The sequence below is a fragment of the Acartia tonsa genome, chromosome 1, assembly GCF_053477335.1.
Source record: "Acartia tonsa isolate MP-2025a chromosome 1, ASM5347733v1, whole genome shotgun sequence".
Taxonomy (NCBI): domain Eukaryota; kingdom Metazoa; phylum Arthropoda; class Copepoda; order Calanoida; family Acartiidae; genus Acartia; species Acartia tonsa.
Window position 1 is genome coordinate 29,837,927 of NC_137260.1, and position 23,452 is coordinate 29,861,378.

The window sequence follows — 23,452 nt, forward strand, 5'->3', positions numbered from 1 at the left end:
ATTTCTATATCAAATAAGTTGAAATAAGTTTTATTATCTTTGTAGAATTAGTACAAATAAAAGATTTGAAAAATATTTTTCCCATTTGTCCAGTCCTTTTTCAAATGACCTAATTGTTTATTTTCATATTGATTAAATTCTGTTTTTCTTGATTGTTTTAATTTTCATAGGTGCTGCGCAATTTAGAAGGTCCTGTTTACAATATTGAGAGAGAGCATCATTTTAAAGAAATTGGAAAAGAGGTTGACAAACTCAAGAACCTTAATGCTCCTCTTTATGATATTGATAATAAGCATACTTTCAAGGAGATTGAACAGCGTGTTGAAAGATTGAAGAAGCTTGAAGGTCCTGTTTATAACACTGAAGCTATCAAACATTGCTACAATGAAATCAAAGAGAAAATGGAAACAGTGAAAACTCAATATGGACCAGTTTATGATACTGAACACAAGAGCCACTTTAATGAGATTGAAAGAAAACTTGATACAATTAAAGATTTGCAAGGACCAATTTATGATGTTGCACACAAGAGTTTGTTCAATGAAGTTCAAGCTAAAGTTGATGGATTAAAGAATCTTGTAGGTCCCAAATATAAAATTGATAATAGACATCACTATGATGAAATCCAGACTCAAGTTGAAACATTAAAGAGTCTTACAGCTCCTCTGTATGATATTGACAGACAACACAATTACAATATTATTCTGGAAAGAGTTAAGAATTTAAGAGATTTATCTGGTCCTGTTATGAATATTGAGCAAAGAAACCATGCTTACAGTGAAATCAAACAATCATTAGATTCACTGAAAACTTTGAGCTACCCATCATTTGATATTGATAGAAAACATCAATATGCAGAAATTCCTAATAAAGTGCAGAGTGCCCAAGTCCTTGAAGGCCCTGTGTATCAAATTCCTAGCAAACATCATTTCAATGAAATTGCAGAACGTGTTTCAAGATTGGAAAAACTTGAAGGTCCATGTTATGACATTCCTAATAAACATTCATATTGTCCTGAAAATATTAAGTTTGAAATCCCCAGAAATTTGAAATATCCAGTTTTTGATGTTAACCATAATAGTAATTTTTATGAAATTAAAAAGCAAATTGCAGACTTAAAGTCCCTTGAGGGACCTATTTATGATATTGACCGTACTCATCACTTTTCAGAAATTGATAAACATATTGAGTCATTAGGTCAAATGAATTATCCAGTACGTGAGAATGTTGATTTTAAGCACCATTTTAATGAAGTAGAAAGGAAGGTAACTGCCTTAAAAGATTTATCTGGTCCTGTTTATGATGTTGATAGAGCTCACAAATTTGGAGAGGTAGAAAAGGAAATTGTCCAGCTTAAAAACCTGTATGGCCCTTGCTATGATGTTGAACACAAAAATCACTTTGTTCAAATAGAAGAGAAGCTAGCATCTCTCAAGAAACTTGAAGGTCCTGTATATCAAATAGAAAATCAGCACCACTTTACAGAAATTGAATCCAGAATCCAAAGCCTGAAAAATCTCTCTTATCCTGTTTATGAGATTGATCGTAAACATGCCTATGCTCAAATTGAGAAACATCTTGATCAACTAAGAGAGTTGAAGGGTCCTGTATATGACATCAATAGAGATCATCATTATGCAAATATTCAGAAACAGCTTATTGATCTAAAATATCTAAGTGGCCCTATTTTTAAAATTGATAGACAACATAACTATGGTGAATATATCCAACAAGGAGAAACTAACAAAGATCTGGTGTATCCAATTTACAATATTGAACGACAGCACAAGTTTAATGAAATTGAAAAGCACATTGTTGATCTAAAAACTCTTTTTGGTCCCTGCTATGATATTGAAGCGAGAAAAAATACTTTCCAACAGATTGAAGCTAAGTTGTCAGATCTGAAAAATCTTAATTATCCAGTATATGATATTGACAGAAAGCATGAATACAGTGAAGTAAACACTAACAAATTTGAGAAAAAGGACTTGAATTATCCTGTTTATTCTGTGGAACATAATCACAACTTTAAAGAGTTTATGGAGCTAGTCTCAGACTTAAAAGAAATTCATGGTCCAGTGTATATTGAACAAAATGCTCATAAATTTATGGAAATTGAATCCAAACTTGCAGACTTAAAAACTTTGCAAGGCCCTGTTTATAACATTAGCAATGATCACCACTTTGCTGAAATTGAAAAGGCTCTTGTTGATCTAAAGACTTTAACCTATCCCATTTATAAGATTGATAGGGAACATGGTTATACTGAAGATAATGCTCATGTAAATGATCTAAAATCTCTCACAGGCCCTTGTTATCAGATAGACAATGCTCATAACTACACTGAATCAAATGCCCACAAAAATGACTTAAGAACACTGACAGGTCCCAAGTATGAAATTGACAGAAAACATAATTTCAAAGAAATTGAAACCAAACTTGCTGACCTCAAAACTCTTACTGGACCTGTTTTTGATATTGAAAGAAAACATGCCTTCCTTGATTTGGAGAGAAAGGTTCAAGAATTGAAATCCCTGAATGGTCCAGTGTTTGATATTCAACATCAACATTGTTATAAAGAAATTCATAATAAACTGACTGACTTAAAGAGTTTGGTTGGCCCTGTATATGATCTTGAATCAGCAAAACATTCATATGCTCAGGTTGAAGCTCATCTAAATGACCTAAAGACTCTTGCAGGTCCAATTTATTCTGTTGAGGCAAAACATGCTTTCCAAGAATGCAACAAAACCATTGCTGACCTTAAAAATTTAAATTACCCTATCTATGATATAGAACGTGATAATCATTTTACTGAGCTAGTAAGAAATGTACAGAAATTAAGTGAACTGCAGGGACCAAGTTATGATATCCCAGAGAGAAAGCATCATTTCAATGAGATTCTTAAACATGTTGATAATTTAAAAGAAATGAACGGTCCAGTGTATGATACAAATTATAAACACATCTATCAGCCTAATGCTCCTATTACAAATGAATTAACCTCTCAAGTTGGTCCTGTATATAAAACTGAATGGAAGCATAACTATGGTCATGACTTTAATGCATCAATTGAACAAAAGGAAATGCATGGTCCAGTAATGAAGGTTGAACATAAGCATCATTATGGAGCTGATTTTTCAGTCAAGCATCGTCCTCCTTCACCTATCCATGGTCCCATAATGCCTGTTGAAAGATCTCACAAGTACAAAGCTCCTCTAAGCAAGCCTCACCAAAGAGATTTGAGAGCCAGATCTTATACGCCAACATATGAAGTTAGCAAATCTCATCATTACAGAGAATCTACAACCCACAAGTCAGATCTTACCCAAATGGTTGGGCCTATTTACAACACTGGCAAAATTCAATTAGCTAAACATAATTTTACAGATGGATACCAGGCACCAAAAGCAAGAGCAGACCAGGTTGAGCTTGTAAACAAATTCTTCAAGAAAGACAAGAGTTCAATGGAAGTTACAACTTCCAGCTCAAGTATGTCAACTTCAACAATGCATCAAACATCATCTGTCCAAATGCAACAAACACAAATATCAATGAAATCAGGTGAGGAGCGTAAAAAGGAAGCATTAGAAAGAAGAGATGAGTTCTTGAGACAACAACAAGAAATTAGCATGAAACTCAAAACTTCAGAGTTTAAAACTATTCAAGTAAAATCTAAAAAAGAATTAGAAGAAGAGAGAGAAGCAATCATGTTAGCTGCCATTAATAGAATAAAAGAAGAATCTATGAGTCTTAGCAACAGATTGAAAATGGAAGAACAAAAGAGAATAGAATTTATTAGAGCAGAGGAGGAACGACAGAGACTAGAAGATATCATGAGACAAGAAGCTATGCTCAGAGCTGAAGAAGAAAGAAAACAAAAGCTTGAAATTGAAAGACAAGCTAAAATAAAGAGAGAAGAACAACTAAGAGCAGAAAAGCTTGAGCAACAAAGACTAATGGAAGAAAAGTTAAAAAATGATGAGGAGGAGAGAAGAAAGAAAAAGATTGTTGAAAAGCAAGATAATGATTTTGATGCAGAATTACAGAAGAAAAATGTTCTGATGAGACAAGAAGAAGAAAGAAGATTACAAGAGCTGAAGATAATGGAGGAAAAGAGACATCAAGAAAAGTTGCACTTAGAAGAAATGATTAGAAGAGGTAAATATTTTGAGTTAGAAATAGGACTTTATGAAGTAGAGGTGAAGAGTTCGGCCATGTAAAGCTATGAATTATAATTTTTTTCACTTATATAAAACATATTTTTATTTATGATATTAGAGAATTTTAGAAATTTTTCTGTATATCATTTGGCCTTGAAGCAATAAGGTGCCTAACTCTTCACCTATTATATACAAAGATATTTCTAGGATTCATTACAGTTCTTGATAAACTATTTATGAACTATTTCACAAATAAAGATAAAAAGTGTTGTTTTCTTCCATATGAATAATCTCTTGTCTCTGGGAATATTCTTCAAATGTTATTTAAATGCATTTTTAGTTGCTTCCTTTCTGGTTATGTAATTATAAAAATACAAATCATAGGTAAACTTTTGGAGGTAATAGTATTTTATTAATTATAGATGTATTTATTTATGAAACTTAAATTTTTTCAAATGGTTTTCTTTGATTTTACTTTATCTAAAATGAAATTAATCTGTTATTTCAGAAAAAGAGCAAATAAAGAAGGGCATTGTCAACAGACGTACTGATGATCCATTTGGCCAAGGCTTTGGATTTGTAAAAACTGGGTATGTAAGTTCACAAAAGCTATCTATCCTTCAAAGAGCTGCATCAGTTGAAAGACAGAGCCCAACACCCAGCAATGCTAGTTCTAAAACTAAAGGACTTAGAGTTACATGGGCAGAGTCCCCAGGTAGCAGCAGACCTGGTTCTAACCTGGCAGGACCTGAAAGGATTGCAGAACTAGATGCACTGCGTGCTGAGACACCTCCACTAGCTGCTGAATGGGCAGTAAGCAAGGGCAATATGGTGAACTATGGTGCAATGTCACAGCAGCAAGTGTTTTCCAGTTCAGCACAGAGTAGCCTTGCTACAAATACTGTAAACACACAACAGAGCTCCCAACAGAAAATGGCTTCATTCGCAAGTCAAAAGACATTCTCTGCTTCTACATCATTTAAAGCAACTTCGTCCTCAAGTTCGGCTTTTATGGGATCATCTTCCTCTAGTTCTTTTAAATCTTCAGCGATGAAAAGCTCTTCATTTAAAGAGTCATCTCAAATCAACACTTTTGAAGCCTTTCCTGGCATGGGGGGAATAGAAAACCTTAATCTTGATGGAGCCAGCAATTCAATGTTGCAATAATGACTAACACATTCCACTAATTCACATTAAGTTTCAGCTGTACTGTAAAGACATTATCAAGTAACTCTAATCCTACTTATCCTTTTATTGTAAAGTTATTGTTCTAATAATAACTTGATGAAGTCTTATTTCTATTTATTACTTTTGGCGATCATGAAACTATCTTATGCTTACCTAACCAAATGCTTTTTACTATTAACAAACGTAAGAATGATTGTAACTAAGATTATCATGAAAGAGTATTAACATATCAAATTGTTAAAATCATGAATATATGCCATTTACAGTAGTGTTAAATTCAATATTGTATGTATATATAATATATATTAAAAAGTGCTGTTGGCTGGAAAATATATATATCTACTAAATTGTTGAAAAATATTCTTCTTGACTTTAATTATAACTATTAACAGCATCCCATATTTAGACATATTTGCTTCATAATAACTAAATTATCTATCTTTGTGATTAACTTTCAAATTAACTTAATATCCTTTTCTTCTTTCCTATCTTGAATATTAGATAGTAAACTAGAGCAAAAAAATCTATTGCAATGTTGAATTGCTGGACTTAAGGGTAAGCCTAAGTATGAGATGCAGTTAAATGTTTTAAATGCGTATAATCTTTACAAGTATTTCCTCACTCACTATATAATTTTATTCTCTGGTTTTGTTACCTTCCAAGGTTGTTTAGTGTTTAACTTTAAAATTTACCTCCATTGATATTTAAAGCCAAAATTTGGAAATAGTTCTAAACAAATAGCAGTATGGGTGCAAAACTCACTAAACAGCAGAAATAAATCATGTATATGTTTAAAGTTTAGACATTTATTAATTAAATATTTGATTCAAAGATATTAAAATATCTTTTAGCACCAAAGCTACTCTGTAATTTGAAATGTCCTTCGACCCATCAGTCAGCTATATTTAGGAGCAAACGTGATTTTCTCTGCTGCATTTCAAGATTTTCTATACCATTGAGTCTCTAGTATATAATTTACTTAGTTCGACAGTCTATCAGTAAGTTAGGAGCTGATGGTTATTTGATTTTTGTGAGAACATTTGAATTTTTTTGCTTCTATTTTAGAAAGATGATAAATTTTTTTGAAAAGCAAATCTATAACTATTACTAAAGATATACTCATGAAATTGTGAGCGTTTATTATACAGTTATGCATATTTTTCCATTTGCTTTGATTTTCTTACTTTTACACTTAAAAGCTTTGCTAATTATGCATGTTGTCATCCTTTTTTGGGTTTCAAGTAGAAAGGGAACTGTGTGTTTATAGGTACATTGTGTAATTTAAGCTACATGTATTAATTACAGAAAACGTTCATTGAATAATTGAAAATTATGTCCTTGTTTATAGATTTAACATGTTTACTTTCACTAATTTACTGAGATTAATTCAAAAATAATACCTTGCTTTTTTCTTAACTAGATTCCCGTATCTTAATACTTAGTCATTGCCTTATTATCTTTTAACAAATACAAACTAAGAAGCCTTATATTGTTTTTCCCTCAGATGAAAAAAAATTTAAAATAAAAAAATATATTGACAGTAATTTTTGTAATCTCATGAACAGATCAGATTTTTTTATATATACTTTAAATTCACCACATAATTGCCCATTCTATTATGGAATGTCATAACATGATGTGCGCCCAGGTCCCTGCTATGATGTTCTGCACAATCATAATTTTATGCCTGAGCAACAAAACCTGGAAAAAAATAAAAATCTTCAATATCCAGTCTTTGATGTACAGCATAACAACTTGTTTGCTGAATTAGAGAGGAAAGTGTTTGATTTGAAAGCCCTGGATGGTCCTGTTTATAATATTGATCACAATCATTGTTTCTCTGAGATCACAAAGCAGCTGGAAAAGGTTAAAGAAATGAGCTATCCTGTTCGTGAAGGAGTTGATGCAAGACATCTTTATGGTGATCTTGGTATCAAGATTCAACAACTTAAAGATTTAACTGGTCCTGTTTACAACATTGAGAGAGAACATAAGTTTAAAGAAATAGATAAGAAACTAACTGATATTAAAACTTTATTTGGACCATGTTATGATATTATTCATGATCATAAATTTAATGAAATCGAAAAGAAATATGAAACTCTAAAGAAATTAGAAGGTCCTGTTTATTCTATTGATTCTAAACACTGCTTTAATGAAATTCAACAAAATATTGAGTCCTTGAAAAATCTAAACTATCCAGTGTATGATATTGAAAGAGCTCATGCCTATGTCAATTTAGAAGATAAAGTTATTAAACTTAAAAATCTGAACTATCCAGTATTCTCTGTTGATAGAGAACATCGCTTTGTGGGTATTCTTCAAAATGTTGGATTGATAAAGTCTCTTTTTAGTCCAATTTACAATATTGAACGTGAACATCAGTTTGCTGAAGTTTATAAAGAGATAGAAAAACTTAAAGAAATGCACTATCCTGTTAGATCCAATGTTGACTACAATCATCATTTTAATGAAATCAATGCAAAAATAGAAAATCTAAAAAATCTGACCGGACCTGTTTATAGTATTGAAAGAAAACATAACTTTGCTGAATTTGAAAAGCAAATTGAAACTCTAAAAACATTGTATGCACCAAATTATGGTGTTGAACATTCTAATTGTTTTTCTGAAATTCAAAGACATGTTGCAGATCTAATAAATCTTGCTGGGCCAGTCTACAAAGTAAAGAGCAGTCATCATTTCAATGAAATCATTAAAAAGGTAGAGCAACTAAAGAGTTTAAATTATCCAGTTTATGATATTGATAGAAGTCATGAATATGCAGAAATTCAATCAAGGCTTGTGGATTTAAAAAGTCTTCAAGGCCCTGTGTATTGTCATAATTACAGCCACCATTTTAATGAAATTGATAAGCATATAGCTGACCTTAAGCAACTTTCCTATCCTGTGTTGAAGATCGAACGGGATCATCATTTCAATGAAATTAATGCACATATAGAAATTTTAAAGCAATCTGGTGCTCCAGTTAGAGAAGGGGTTAATCCTCAACATGACTTCAATATTATTCAATACAAAATTGAAACTGTAAAAAATTTGGCTGGCCCAGTCTACTCAATTGAGGAAAGAAAGCATGCATTTGCAAACTTAGATAAAAAATTGATTAACATTAAGAATTTGACCTATCCAGTATATGACATTAACCGCGAACATAAATTTCAAGATTTTCAGAAGAGTCTTACAGAGGTTAAGTGCTTGCATGGACCTGTGTATGATGTTAACCATCTCAATCAGTTTAATGAGGAAATGATCTTTTGATAACAAGATAAACCCATGATGATAAGTTTTGTCTTTATTTTGAAAACAAGATTGATATTTAATTCTTTGTTTTGTCTTTAGATTAAACAATTAAAGGAAGTCTGCAAGAAATACACTGATGTGTCTGCTGCAAGACTGCCACAAGTAACCCCAATACCCCTAATTTGGAGAATATAGCTTCCAAAAAAAATTGTAGGGATTTTAAAATGATTTTAGTTAGATGAAAATTTTAAAAGTTTTCCAATGCTTATGATAGAAATTTAGAAATTAAATTAAGTCATCTAAAAACAAAATTATAAGCTTATTTTCAGCAGAAAGTTAGGTTGCCTGTAACGGATTACATTTTTACAATAAAAACACCCATTTTCATAGTCATTATTATTAAAAATCATTCAGATTATAATTTTGTTTCTAGGCGACGTAATTCGATATTGAAATTTCTATCATGAGCTATAAAAAACATTCATAATTTTCAAGTATCTTAAATGTCATTTTGAAATGCCTATATTTTTTTTGCTAAGGATTTGGGGTATAAGAATCTCTCACCTCTTTATAAACCCTCGAAAGCAATTCTTGCTCTTTTTGACCAATTGAAAGCACTTAAATCAGAAATAATTTTTTTTTGTTTAGTATTTTATGTCACATAATTGTTTACTTTATTAGTAGCGAAGCTACTCTATAATTCACTTTGTCCGTCAGTCCGACAGTCCATAACGCTATGAGGGAAATGGGATTTACTCAGCTCCTATAAAAGATAGAATGCCAAAAACATTCCCATCATTACGGAGCACAATTAACTATAAAACATCAATGGCGGTCAGACCGCTTTTTAGGAAATTTTAGGCTTTTTTCATATTTTTTACATTTTTCTCCATATCTTTAGTGTTTATGGTCCGATTTTCAAAATTTTTCAGTTATAGATATCTAAATTAAATTTCCCGTCGATTAAAGAAAACAACCATGACAGCCCGACTGTCTTTTTGCAGGTTTTATGCTATTTTTATATTTTTCACATTTTTCTTCATAACTTTGGTGTTTATGGTCCGATTTTCAAAATTTTTTAAGTTATAGATATCAAAATTCAATTTCCTGTTGTTTTAAGAAAACACGCATGGCGGTCAGACTGCCTTTTAGCAGGTTTTTGGCTTTTTTTAATGTTTTACATATTTCCCCATATCTTTGGTGCTTTTGGTCAAATTTTCAAACTTTTTTGGGATATCAGTATCAAAATAATTTTTCCCATTATTGTGAGGATCTTTTATGTTATTTACTTTGACCGTTGCCATCAAACAAAATAAAACAAGGTTTCGTGTTTATTTTCTCTGATAAATCTATAGTTGATTTTTAGAAAGTACACTTTTAATCTATTTGTACATATTACCATCTACGATTTTTTGTGCTTCGCTACTTATGGATGTTGTCATCCTTGTTTATTTCTAAATCTTTAACTACTAATTTGTTCTAGTATGTGCAAGTCTATATATATTGTTACCCTTGATCATACAAGCAGATTGAGCAAATTGTACACAAAATAAAGAATCTCTGTGGCCCTGTTTATGATATTGAAAATCAGCATAGATTTAACGAAGTAGAAAAGAAAATAGAAAATCTAAAGAATTTGCAAGGTCCTGTGTACCCTGATGTCGAAACTAAACATAATTACTTTGCCGAGCTAGAGCAGACATGGGCTTACCTTAAAAGAATGGCCAATCCCTTCTGTGAGGTTGAGATCAAACATTCGTACATGGATCTCAGGAAAGAATATTCAAAATGATAAATTTTTCCAACAAATTAGTTTTCTTTTCCATAACTTGATCATAAGGCATATTTCATTTAATTATAAAATATAATATTCCATCACTGCTTTGAGTCCAACTTAAATCCGTTGCATAATAACCAGTAAATAAAGAGAAGAAAAACAAATAACAAGTATGAATGTACAATAAGTTTTTAGACTATGGGAAAAAGGATTTTTAGAAAAAAGTATGTCAATCTTTGTGTGCTTTATTAAAGCAGCATATAGTGTCTAATAAAAAATTACTTCATACAATGCAAATGACCAATGATAGGCCAGTATCTATTTAGCTTAATGTCTTGTGTATTTTTAATAATAGAAATTTCTTTTAGACCTTTTAATTTTTTGATTCTGTGCTACTAGCCGTTGAATAGCTAGCTATTTAAAGTTATTTAGTCAAAACAATAACCTTTGAATTTGGTATAGGTCAATTAACATATTCAAAATCATATACGATGGGAAAATAGGATTTTGAGGCATAATTTGTTGTATAAACTGCTGATAATTTTTTTTCTGGTACAAAACTTCAAACCAAAGAAGAAAAAAGGAAGACAACATTTATAAGTAGCTAAGCACAAAAAATTATGGATTGACAGACATATTTGTTTGAAGTGCTATCTTCAGTGGTAATAAATAGTATTACTGGCGGGTGGACAAATTAATTATTGAGTAGCATGGTTACTAAAACACAAAAACGGTTTAGAATTAGTTTGACATGCAGCATTTGTTAAACATGCCTGGTATTTAGAAGAAACCCAAACAAACTACACAACAAGGATGACAACATGAATACAAACATTAAGTCAAACGTACATCAACACAAGATTGCCATAACTTAATAAATAAAAAATCGACAATATTCCCTTAGAATTTTTTTTTTCACTTTTGAAAATTTTGGTTTATTTTCACGGCTCCTATTAAATATAGACGGCTGAATCTTCTAGTCAAAATTCCCATCATTATTATTATTTCAAAATTAAGTAAGCCGTCATCTTATTGAGTTTTTTTATGATAGGACGAGTAGCTTAAGTACTGGTTTTTCATATATGTCAACCTTGTTTTATTTTAATGTTTTCATGTATTTTGAATATTCTGGACAGGGAGAAGGTGGATGGATTAAAAGAACTGACTTACCCAGTTAGAGATGGAGTTGACTTCTCCCATCATTATAACATTGTTCAAGATAGAGTTGTTGGTTTAAAAACTCTTACAGGATAGCAATATAGAATTTTTTACGCCTTAATTTATTTGATGCAACTCTATAAAATTATTAGAATAACAAACAATCATGACTTTCATAACATTTGTATGTACAAACTGAAAATCATCTTTAAACCCCTTTACAAGCTAAATTTTTCTTCCTTTAATGCGATTTTGTTCTTCTTCAAATTGCATATTTAGGCATTTCAAACCTTGAATTTTTAATTTGTTTTTTATCTTAAAAGAATATGAACCTGATTTTGGAAATTGAAACACATTAAATGAAATATGTTGTAAACATTACAATTCTATTATCATGTCTTACAATTTACAGACGTGTTCATAGTAAGCATACTACATTAAGACAGTCTATACTTTTTAAAGATTTAAATTGCCCACCATGCATATAACTGAATCATAACCCTGATTATGACCAACTTAAGCAGCGAGGTGTATACATGTTGCTATGTTTTGCCAATCTAAATACCATGAGCTCATTTGCAGGTTTCTCTTTCTCTTTCATACATATATCTACAGTGTGTTTTTTTATGAGAACTTTTTTGAAAGCAATTTTACCCCACTTATAGTTATCAGAATCTAATGATTAATGGCTTATTTTCTTCGTTTTTTAATGCAATAAATAGAACAACAAAAAATATTTCAGTTTATATTTAAAAAGCACAGTAAAATCTAAAATTCACAACTTAGGTATCAACATCAAAAAATGGTTTTAGCGCATTTTTCTTATGCTCAAATATTCAACCTTTTGCAAGAATGGCTGATAAACACTTTAAAGTTGAGATATAGAGCTAAAAATATATACAGATACTATTAGGGACATGTACTGGAACATATCAAAGTTTGAAGGTCATATCTCAACCAGGGAGAGAGTACTACCCCCCAAAGTTGACTACAGAAAATCAATTTTTTTCTTGCAAAGGGAAGAAGATTTAGGCATGAGAAAAATGCGCTAAAACCATTTTTAGATGTTGACACCTTAGTTTTGAATTTTAGATTTAACTGTACTTTTTCAATAAAAATTGAAATATTTTTTTTGGTGTTCTTTTAATTGCATTAAAAAACAAAGAAAATAAGTCATTAATCATTAAATTCTATTAACTATAAGTGGGGTAAAATTGCCTTCAAAAAGTTCTCATAAAAAAAACACAATGTATAATACAAAGTAGTACAATGTCTGTCTGTCTATCTGAAGCTTAAGATCTCAGTAACCACTGAAACGATTGGGCTCTACTCTTCAGGGAATATACCTACTGATCCTGGGATGTTTTAAAGCTATTTTCTTGGGGGGTGGGTCATCGCCAACCCCCCCCAAAAAAATGAAAATCCCCCCCAAAAAAATCTTTTTTTACTTTTTCTTTTTAAATCTAAATAACAAAAAAATAGGTTGATCTCTTGGGGCAAAGCCCCTAGAGGCTAAGCCGCTAGTCCTATTATATAGTAGTAAGCTTTTTTGTCTGTAGCGAAGGATCTTGCTAACCACTGAACCAATATGGTTCTATTTTACAGGATGACTTCTCATAGGACCTTGAAAGGGTTATAACTATTTTGGAGGTAGGTACCACCCTCAAAAGAGAAATCAACCCTTGAAGAAAATGACCCCCATCAAAAAAAAAAAATTTCTTTTAGAAAGTAGGGGTGTTGAATTCCCCCCCGCCCCTCCTACTCCCTCAAGGGCCACTAAAGGCCTCTAGGGGCGTAGCCGCTAGTTTCACATATAGTATAACTTATATTAAAATATTACATCATCTTCTTTTTCTTTATGAATTTCTTTTTAACTTTTAGTTTATCTTTCTTCTTAATATAATAATCTCAATGGTCAACTGAATATTTTGCTTAAAACTTAGCTATTATTGGATCTTTTTTATAAAAAAAAAACTTTGCATACTTTATAATTCCTAAACTAAAAAAAGTATTGATGATAATTTTAAATAGAGCTTATAATAGTAAATATTCATAGATGGTAGGAATTTTTGTACTGTTGATAAAAGCTATGCAATTTAATAATTTTAATATTATGTCACCTATTTTTATACCTTTAAACTATATTTGCTCTCCAGGGCCCAATTATGAAATAGAACAAAGAGCCCATTCATTCAATGTGTTCAAGCACCCCGTTGAAGGTCATAAGGACCTATGTTATCCTATTTATGAAATTGAACGAGAACACAAATTTGATGTCATAAATAAAAGTCTTTTTGAACTTAAAAATCTTGTCGGACCAGTCTATTCTGTGGATCACCAACACAAGTTTACTGAAATTGAGAAACAAATAGTTGATCTCAAAGGTCAAACTTATCCCATCATGAATACTGATCATGATCATAAATACAATGTTATTATGAAAAACATGATGGACTTAAAACAACTGCAAGGCCCTGTTTATTCTACAGAAGCTAATCATCATTATGATGAAATTGAGAAAAATTTAATTGATTTAAAACAGCTAAACTCTCCTGTTTACAAAATAGACAGATATCACCAATTTAATGAAATTGAAAAACAAGTTGAGTCTTTAAAACAGTTATCATATCCTGTATTGGGAGTTGATTATGAGCATCATTTTAATTTAGTTGGGAAGAAAATTGACTCTTTAAAATCTTTGGTTGGACCTAAATATAATATAGAAGAAAGAAATCATGCATTCCAAGATATTGAAAAAAGCTTGACAGACTTAAATACATTACACTTTCCTGTATTTGATATAGAACGAAACCACAAATATAACATTATACTTAAAAATCTTCATGACTTAAAAACTCTCAACAAACCTGTCTATGATACTGAAAGTAAACACAACTTTAATGAAATTGAAAACATGGTCCATAATCTTAAAACACTTTCTGGTTCTGTGTATGATATAGATAATTCTCACAAATTTGTAGAGATGGAAAGAAGAGTCCATGATCTTAAAACACTTCAAGGGCCAGTTTTTGACATAGAAAGAAGTTTTACTTTTACAGAAATAGAGAAACAAATAGATAGCCTAAAAAATCTTCATTATCCTGTATTTAATATAGAAAACAATCATAATTATAATGAAGTCATGAAAGCTGTTGAAACTCTAAAAGAAATGAAATATCCCATCAGAGGAGTTGAAGTCAATCATAAATTTGGTGAAATTCAAAAACATATTGATGGTTTAAAAAATCTAGTTGGGCCTGTTTATGAAATTGAAACAAGGAATCATGCTTTTGAACATATCAACAAGCAACTTCAAGAACTGAAATCTTTAAACTATCCAGTTTATGAAATAGAGAGAAATCATAAGTTTAATGAAATATTTAAACAATTATATGATCTTAGAACATTGAAAGGTCCTGTTTATGATATAGTACATGACCACAAATTCATGGAGATTGAAAATATTGTTATAGACTTAAAGAGTTTAAAAGGACCTGTCTATGATATTGAAAATGAACACAAATTTATCCAGCTACAAGATAAATGTGAGGAACTTAAAGCTTTAGTCGGTCCGGTATATAAAGTTCCATCTAAACATAACTTCCAAGAAATTGAAAAAAGAGTTACTGAGTTGAAAGAGTTAAAACAACCTGTTTATGATGTCCTACGAGAGCATAGTTTCAAGGAAATAAACAAAAAGCTTGATAAGATGAAAGAAATGACATATCCTGTAAGAGAACATGTAGATGCTTGCCATCATTTTAACGAATTGGAGAAGAAAGTTGAAACATTGAAATACTTAACAGGGCCAGTAAGAAACATGGAAAAGTTTAAACATACATTTGAAGGAATAAAACAAATAGTTCATTCCTTGAAAGAACTTAATTACCCAATTTATGATATACAACGAGAACATAAATTTGATGTTATCAGCAAAAATCTAATTGAGTTAAAAAATCTTGTTGGTCCTGTTTACATTGATGAAAATAAACATTGCTACAACCTTATTGATACAATTCATGCTAATTTAAAAACACTTTCTGGACCAATCTATGATGTGGACTCACAGCATAAATTTTCAGAAATAGAGAAAAAAATAGTAGATCTAAAAATGATGAATGGTCCAGTGTATGATACAAAACATGATCACCACTTTAAAGAAATTGATAAATATATGGCTGACCTTAAAACACTCACTTATCCTGTATATAAAATTGAAAGAGGTCATCAATTCAATGAGATATTAAGAAGGGTTGAAAATTTAACAGAAACAAGTTATCCTGTAAGACAAGGTGTATCAACAAAACATTTGTGCAATGAAATAATGGATAGAGTTGTGTCTGTTAAGTCTCTTGTTGGACCTGTTTTTGATCTTCAGAAAAGAGATCATATGTTTACAGAATTTGAAAGAGCAATGTCTACTATAAAGCAGCTTACATATCCTGTTTATGAGATTGAAAGAACACACAAGTTTGATATCATCCAGAAGAACCTAAGTGATTTAAAAACACTTCAAGGTCCTGTATTTTTAAAAGATCATCACCATGTTTTCAGTGAAGTTAAACAACAGATTGTTGAATTAAAACAACTTAATTATCCTGTATTCAATATACAGAATGATCACAAATTTAATGAGATAGAGACCTATATTGAGTCATTAAAATCTCTCCAAGGTCCAATTTATAATGTTGAAAATAATCACCAATTCAAAGAAATTGAAAGATCTATTCAAGACTTGAAATCCCTAAGTTATCCGGTTTTTAAAATAGATAATAGACATGGATTTAGAGAAATTGTAAAAGGCCTTGACAGTATAAAAAATATGACTTACCCAGTCAGAGAAAATGTTGATTTCAAACATCATTTCAATGAAATTGAAAATAAAGTTGTTGCTTTGAAGGACCTAGTGGGCCCAGTTTATTCAACTGAGCATAGCAATGTGTTTGAAGAAGTAATTAAAAGTGTAGAAGCAATCAAAACCCTTAACTATCCAGTGTTTGATATTAGCAGAGAACACAAATTTAATGAAATACAAAAGAATCTATTTGACATTAAAACAATAAATGGTCCAGTTTATTCATTTGATAATAGGCATAGCTTTAACGAAATTCAAAATATTATTACTGATCTAAAATCATTGAAAGGTCCAATATATGATATTGAAAGTGCTCATAAATTTAATGAAATAGGAAAAAGAGTTGATGATTTGAAATCTCTCCAAGGCCCTGTCTATCAAATAGAAAGTCAACACAGTTTTACCAACATAGAAAAGAGTCTTATAGATCTTAAGAGCTTAAATTATCCAGTATACAAAATAGACAGGGAACATCAATTCCAAGAAATTTTAAAGGGAATTGAAACAATTAAAGAAATGACATACCCTGTAAGACAGAATGTTGATTACAAGCACAACTTCACAGAACTTGAAAAATACGTTGAGAGTGTTAAATCATTAGTTGGTCCTGTCTTTGAAATAGAGAAAAGAAATCACCTCTTTCAAGATGTAATTCATAATGTAATTGATTTAAAGAATTTGAATTATCCTGTATATAATGTAGATCATCAACATTGTTATGATATAATATTTAAAAATCTTCTGGAAGTCAAACAAATGCATGGTCCTGTTTATTTAACTGAACACAAACATCATTTCAAAGAAATTGAAAATATATGCCATGAACTTAAAAGTCTTGCTGGGCCAGTGTATTCAATTGACAATATGCATAAATTTAATGAAATAGAAAAAAGAATAGAGTCCCTGAAAGAACTACAAGGTCCTGTGTACAATGTTGAATCTTTGCATAATTTTAATGAAATTGAAAAACAAATCAAAAGAATCAAAAGTTTAAATTATCCAGTTTTAAGCATTGACAGGGACCACAAATTCCAAGAAATAATGAAAGGTTTAGAAACTATAAAACAAATTTCATATCCGGTTAGAGTTGACTACAATCACAACTTTAATGAAATAGAGCAAAAGGTTGAAAGTTTGAGAAGCCTTGTAGGACCTGTTTATACAAAAGAACATGCTCACCACTTTAATTATGTTTTGTCAAAAATTAATGACTTAAAATCTTTGAATTATCCTGTTTATGATATAGACAGACAACACCATTATGAAGTTATACAGAAAAATCTATATGATCTTAAGCACCTTACAGGACCAGTTTATGAAGTTCATCATGAGCACTGCTTTAAAGAAATATCTAAAGCTCTGTATGATCTGAAAACATTAACAGGACCTATTTATGATACAGAACATATGCATACTTTCTCTAAGATTGAAAGTAGTATTCACGACCTGAAAACATTGCAGGCTCCTGTTTATTCAATTGAAAGGGCTCATCACTTCCAAGAAATAGAGAGGTCGGTACAAGATTTGAAGAATCTGAATTATCCAGTTTTAGATATTGATAGGAAGCATAACTTTGCAGAGATAATTAAGGGAATAGAAAAGTTGAAATCCATGAATTATCCAGTAAGGGAAAATGTAGATGTAATGCATCATTTCAATGAGATAGAAAGGAAAGTAATATCTACAATGAATCTTACAGGGCCTGTTTATACTATTGAATATAGAAATAATTTATTCCAAGATATTGAGAGGAAAGTTACTGATCTTAAAACTCTAAACTTTCCAGTGTTTAATATTTCTAATGACCACCATTTTAATGAAATTAAATCTAAAGTTGATGGATTAAAATCTTTATTTGGTCCAATTTACAATGATGATCACAAACACTGTTTTTATGAAATCATAAAAAATCTTTCAGACCTTAAATCTTTAAATTTTCCTGTATTTGAGATTGACAGGCAACACAAATTTACGGAAATTGAAAGAAATTTGGCTGACTTGAAAACTCTTCAGGGCCCCATATATTCAATTGAAAGAGAACATCAATTTACTGAGATTGAACATAAAATGGAAAGTTTAAAATCATTGAACTATCCAGTGTTTAAAATCGATGAAAAGCATCATTATTCAGAAATTATCAAAGAGTTGGAAACACTAAAGCAAATGAACTATCCAGTACTTGTAGATTACAAACATCATTTTAATGAAATATGTGAAAGAGTTAAAACAATCAAAGACCTTGTAGGGCCTGTTTATAATGTAGAGCATGCTAATTTGTTTGTGGACATTGAAAGCAAAATTGTTGACTTGAAGAATCTTACTTATCCAGTTTTGGATATTGATAGAGCTCATAGTTATGATATAATTCAAAAGAATCTTACAGATCTTAAAGAATTAGTAGGTCCAGTCTATAATATTGATCATTTACATCATTTTACAGAAATTGAAAGACATTTTTCAGGTATAAAATATCTAAATGGACCAATTTATGACATTGAAAATATTCATCACTTTAATGAAATTGAAAAACATTTGGCCTCATTAAAATCACTCCAAGGCCCTGTTTATAGTATTGAAAGGGCTCATAATTTTTATGAGATTGAAAAACAGGTAAACTCTTTAAAATCCTTAAATTACCCTATCTATAATATAGAGAGAAATCACAACTTTAATGAAATTTTAAAAGGAATTGAGACTATAAAATGCATGACATATCCAGTTAGAAACAATGTAGATGCTCAGCATCAATTCAATGAACTTGAAAAGCATGTTGAAACTTTAAAAACATTGATAGGTCCGGTATATGATATTGATAGAAAACATGCCTTTGATTACATTAACACAATTTTTCATCAAACTAAGGCCCTAAATTATCCAATATTTGATATTGTAAGAGATCACAAATTTGCAGAAACTCAGAGGAATTTGGTTGACCTAAAATCTCTTATTGGACCAGTATATTCTGTGGATCACACACACTGTTTTCAGGATATTGAGAAGATCCTGTATGATTTAAAAACTTTAAACTATCCTGTTCTTAACATTGATAGATATCATCAATTTGATGTTATTGAATCTAAATTATCAGACCTTAAATCTTTGCAAGGACCTGTATACTCAGTGGAACATGAGCACAAATTTAATGAGATAAGCAAGAACATTCAAGACTTAAAATCTCTAAATTATCCAATTTACCAAATAGAGAGGAAACATAACTTTAATGAAATTCCAAAGCATGTAGAACAGACTGAGCAAACATTTTGTCCTGTCAGGGCAAATGTTGACTTCAAACATCACTTTAATGAACTAATAGAAAAAGTTGAAACAATCAGAAGTCTTGCAGGACCTGTTTACACTGTTGATCATATACATGCTTTTAAAGAATTTGAACAAAAAGTACTTGACCTGGCTAATCTAAATTATCCAGTGTACAATATAAATAGGGAACACAATTTTAATGAAATTCAAAAAAATCTATATGATATTAAACAATTAACTGGGCCAGTTTATTCTGTTGAACATCAACACTTCTTCCAAGATTTAGAAAGGAAAATAATGGATCTAAAAACACTTAGCTATCCAGTTTATGATATAGATCGAGATCACAAGTTCCAAGAGATTGTTAGGTCAATTGCTGAACTTAAGTCATTGCAGGGCCCAGTGTATACTGTAGAAACAGCTCATAGCTATGGAGAAATTCAAAAGAATTTACTAGACTTAAAGAGTTTAAACTATCCTGTTCTTTCAGTTGATCATGAACACAAGTTTAATGAGGTTTTAAAAGGTCTTGCTTCGTTAAAACAAATGAATTATCCTGTTAGAGAAGGTGTTGATATAAATCACCATTTCAATGAAGTAGAAAGAAAAGTTTCCAATCTAAAAATATTAACCAATCCTGTTTTTAATCTAGATGATAGATTACATTCCTATATGGATTTAGGAAGAGAAAAAACAGAAGTTAAAAATCTCAACTATCCAGTGTATGATATTAATAGAGATCACAAGTTTTCAGAGATTCAGAAACATTTGTATGACATAAAAACACTGAGTAGTCCAGTATACAATATAGAACATCAACATCTCTTTGTTGAGATTGAGAAAAATCTTGCTGATTTGAAATATTTGCAACATCCAATTTTTGATATACAGAGACAACATGCCTTTGTTGACATTGAGAGAAAGGTAATAGAACTCAAGAACCTACAAGGTCCAGTCTATTCTATAGAAAGGGAACACAATTTTAAGGAAATTGAAAAAAATCTTGCAGATTTGAGAACACTAAATTATCCCGTATTAGATATCAATAGGCAACACAATTTTAATGAGATACCAAGTATGAAAGAAAGCATAAAGACATTAAACTATCCTGTTCTGCAAGGTGTTGATTTTAGCCATCATTTCAATGAAATAGAAAAGCATGTGGAAACACTGAAAACTTTATCAGGACCTGTATTCAATCTTGAAGCTAGAAATCATACATTTCAAGATATAGAAAGAGTAGTTACTGAGATGAAGAATTTAACCTATCCAGTCTATGATGTTAACCACCGACATGCCTTCAGTGAAGTTCTCAAAAATCTTTCTGATCTTAAAACCATAACTGGACCTGTTTATAATATTGACCATAACCACCACTCCTACTCAGAATTTAAAAAGAGCATTGAAACATTGAAACATCTTGTTGGTCCAGTCTATTTTATACCAGATTATAAACATCATTTTGAAGGAATTAAAGCTCATGTTGCCGATCTTAAGACCTTATCGGGTCCTGTATACTCTGTGGAAGCTAAACATGCTTTCAATGAAATACAGCAACAAATCTATGATCTTTCAAACTTGAATGGACCAGTCTATCAAATTGAAAATGCTCATAAATTTCAAGGTTTGTTAAAGAATGTTGAACTATTGCATAAATTACATGGCCCTCACTATGATATACCAGAAAGAAAACATCATTTTAGTGAGATTATGAAACATGTTGACAGCTTAAAGCAGATGGTTGGACCTGTTTATAATTCAGAATATAAACATAACTATCAAGGTCCAGATTCTATAGAACCAGACTTAACTTATGAAGTAGGTCCAGTATATAATACAGAGAGAAGGCATAGTTTTAAACACGGATTTTGTCATGAAACTGACAAAAAGACCATAAAAGGCCCTGTTTATGATGTTGAAAGTAAACATCAATTCCAAACAGGCTTTTCATGCAAAGAAAGGCCCCCATCACCAACCCCAGGGCCTGTTAGAGGTGACTTTAAACATAACTATAAGCATCCAATTACACTTCCACATCAAAGAGATGCTAGAGCTAAATCTGTGCCTTGTTACGAAGTAGACAAGTCATATCATTATAAAACATCAGAAACTCATAGAGATGACCTGAAAAAACTGCATGGTCCTATCTACAGTAGTGGTAAATTGGCTGGTGAAAGAAGGCATCATTTTAATCAAGGTTATGAAGCACCAATAAGTAGAGAGAAAAGAGAAGAACAAGTTAAATTGGTAAACAAATATTTCATGAAGGAAAAAAAGTCAACAGAAGACCTTAGAGCAAAAGTTATCAACAAAGCAGAAAAGCTTGCTCTAATTGAACAAGCAAACTATAATAAGGCAATTTCTAGAGAAGAAGCTTTGCAGAGAGGAGAAGAAAGGAGAAAAGAAGCTTTGCTAAGAAGAGAAAAACAACTCAAAGAACAGGTAAAAATTAAAGAAAGCCTACAGGAAATACACTGCACTGTGTTACTGTTAACTGTATATTTAAAAATTTTCTAACCCTTATAAAAGATAATTTTGATATTAAAGAATACCTGCAAGCCTTTAGGTTCAATAACAAAAAAGTTATAGACATTTCAAAATGACATTTTAGGTATATGAAAGAAAGTTTTTCATTGATAAACATCAATATTAAATTAAGTCGTTTAGAACCTAAATAATAGTCATATTTTCGGCAGAAATTTGGGTTGTCAGTAACTGATAACATTTTTACAATAATAACACCACCTTTTAGTATAAATCTCTAAAAAAATCAGGTTTAACTTTGCGTTTGTAAGCATAAAATCATAGCTGGAAAAAATAAACTAATACAGGGAATGTGATTGGTTACACAGTACTGCTGAGGTGGATTCTTTAGAAAAATTAGGATTGTTAAATCGGCGAGGGTCGCCAGATAACCAAAACTTAATTTGTTAAAAATCTTCCAAACTCATTTAAGAAATCCACAAAAATTAAATAAAATCTTATGGTTATAATCCTTCTATGATTTTAAACATTTTTCTTTAAATTTATAGACAAATTAGTGCAAAATAAAATTTTGTGAGCTGGCAACCCTCGCTGATTTGGTAGTCCTAAATTTTTAAAAGAATCCAGCTCTGATTTTTCTGCCAAAAAAGTATATAATTCTGTTTCTAGCCGAAGTAATTTAATTTCTAAATTTCTATCCTGAGCAATGGAAAAGTTTCAAAATTTTCATCTACCTAAACTGTTATTTTAAAATGCCTATTTACAACTTTTTTTGTTATTGAAGCTGAAGGCTTCAAATTTGGGGTATTGGGTCTATTTGTGGCTGTCTTTCATCAGTTAGATCTGTGTATTTTTTGCATGCTTCCTTTAAAGGGATTGTTTAGCATTTTTCATGCTTTAAACCTGGATAGAAAGACATTTTCTAATCACCTTTAGCTAATCGGATTAACCAAAAACGTTAAAATATTAAAATATCAAGGATTTATGACTTGATTTAGGGGCTATTTGAGAGGAAAAAATGGAAAAACACAGAAAATCTGAACTTTTTTTATTGTTTTATTGTTTCTTGGGATAATTTATTTGTCATATATAGTAGAAATGAATTCCTAAATGTTGAGGTTTCATTTTATAATATCAATATTAATTCATGTTTTAATAACAATTTTATTAAGTCAAAATATCTATTTTAAATTATATGTGTCTGACAATAAATGACCCATGTTTGAGATTAAGGATACACTTTTATCAGACTGTTTTTATAAAGAAAAATTGCATTTAATTGACTTGCAAATTTGAAATTCAAAGGTAGGC

At 30.7% G+C, this 23,452-nt stretch overlaps 1 protein-coding gene across 1 annotated transcript in view; it reads left to right on the forward strand.

The window, feature by feature from the left end:
* LOC145327121 (uncharacterized) overlaps window positions 1–23,452 on the forward strand; it is a 67,408-nt gene that overhangs the window by 31,399 nt on the left and 12,557 nt on the right. Inside the window, exons 12-16 of the mRNA XM_080170660.1 lie at window positions 171–4,161; window positions 4,672–5,328; window positions 7,000–8,624; window positions 8,709–8,771; window positions 13,601–22,099. Of these exons, the coding sequence (XP_080026786.1) occupies window positions 171–4,161; window positions 4,672–5,328; window positions 7,000–8,624; window positions 8,709–8,771; window positions 13,601–22,099 (14,835 nt within the window). The remainder of the gene's footprint in view (window positions 1–170; window positions 4,162–4,671; window positions 5,329–6,999; window positions 8,625–8,708; window positions 8,772–13,600; window positions 22,100–23,452) is intronic.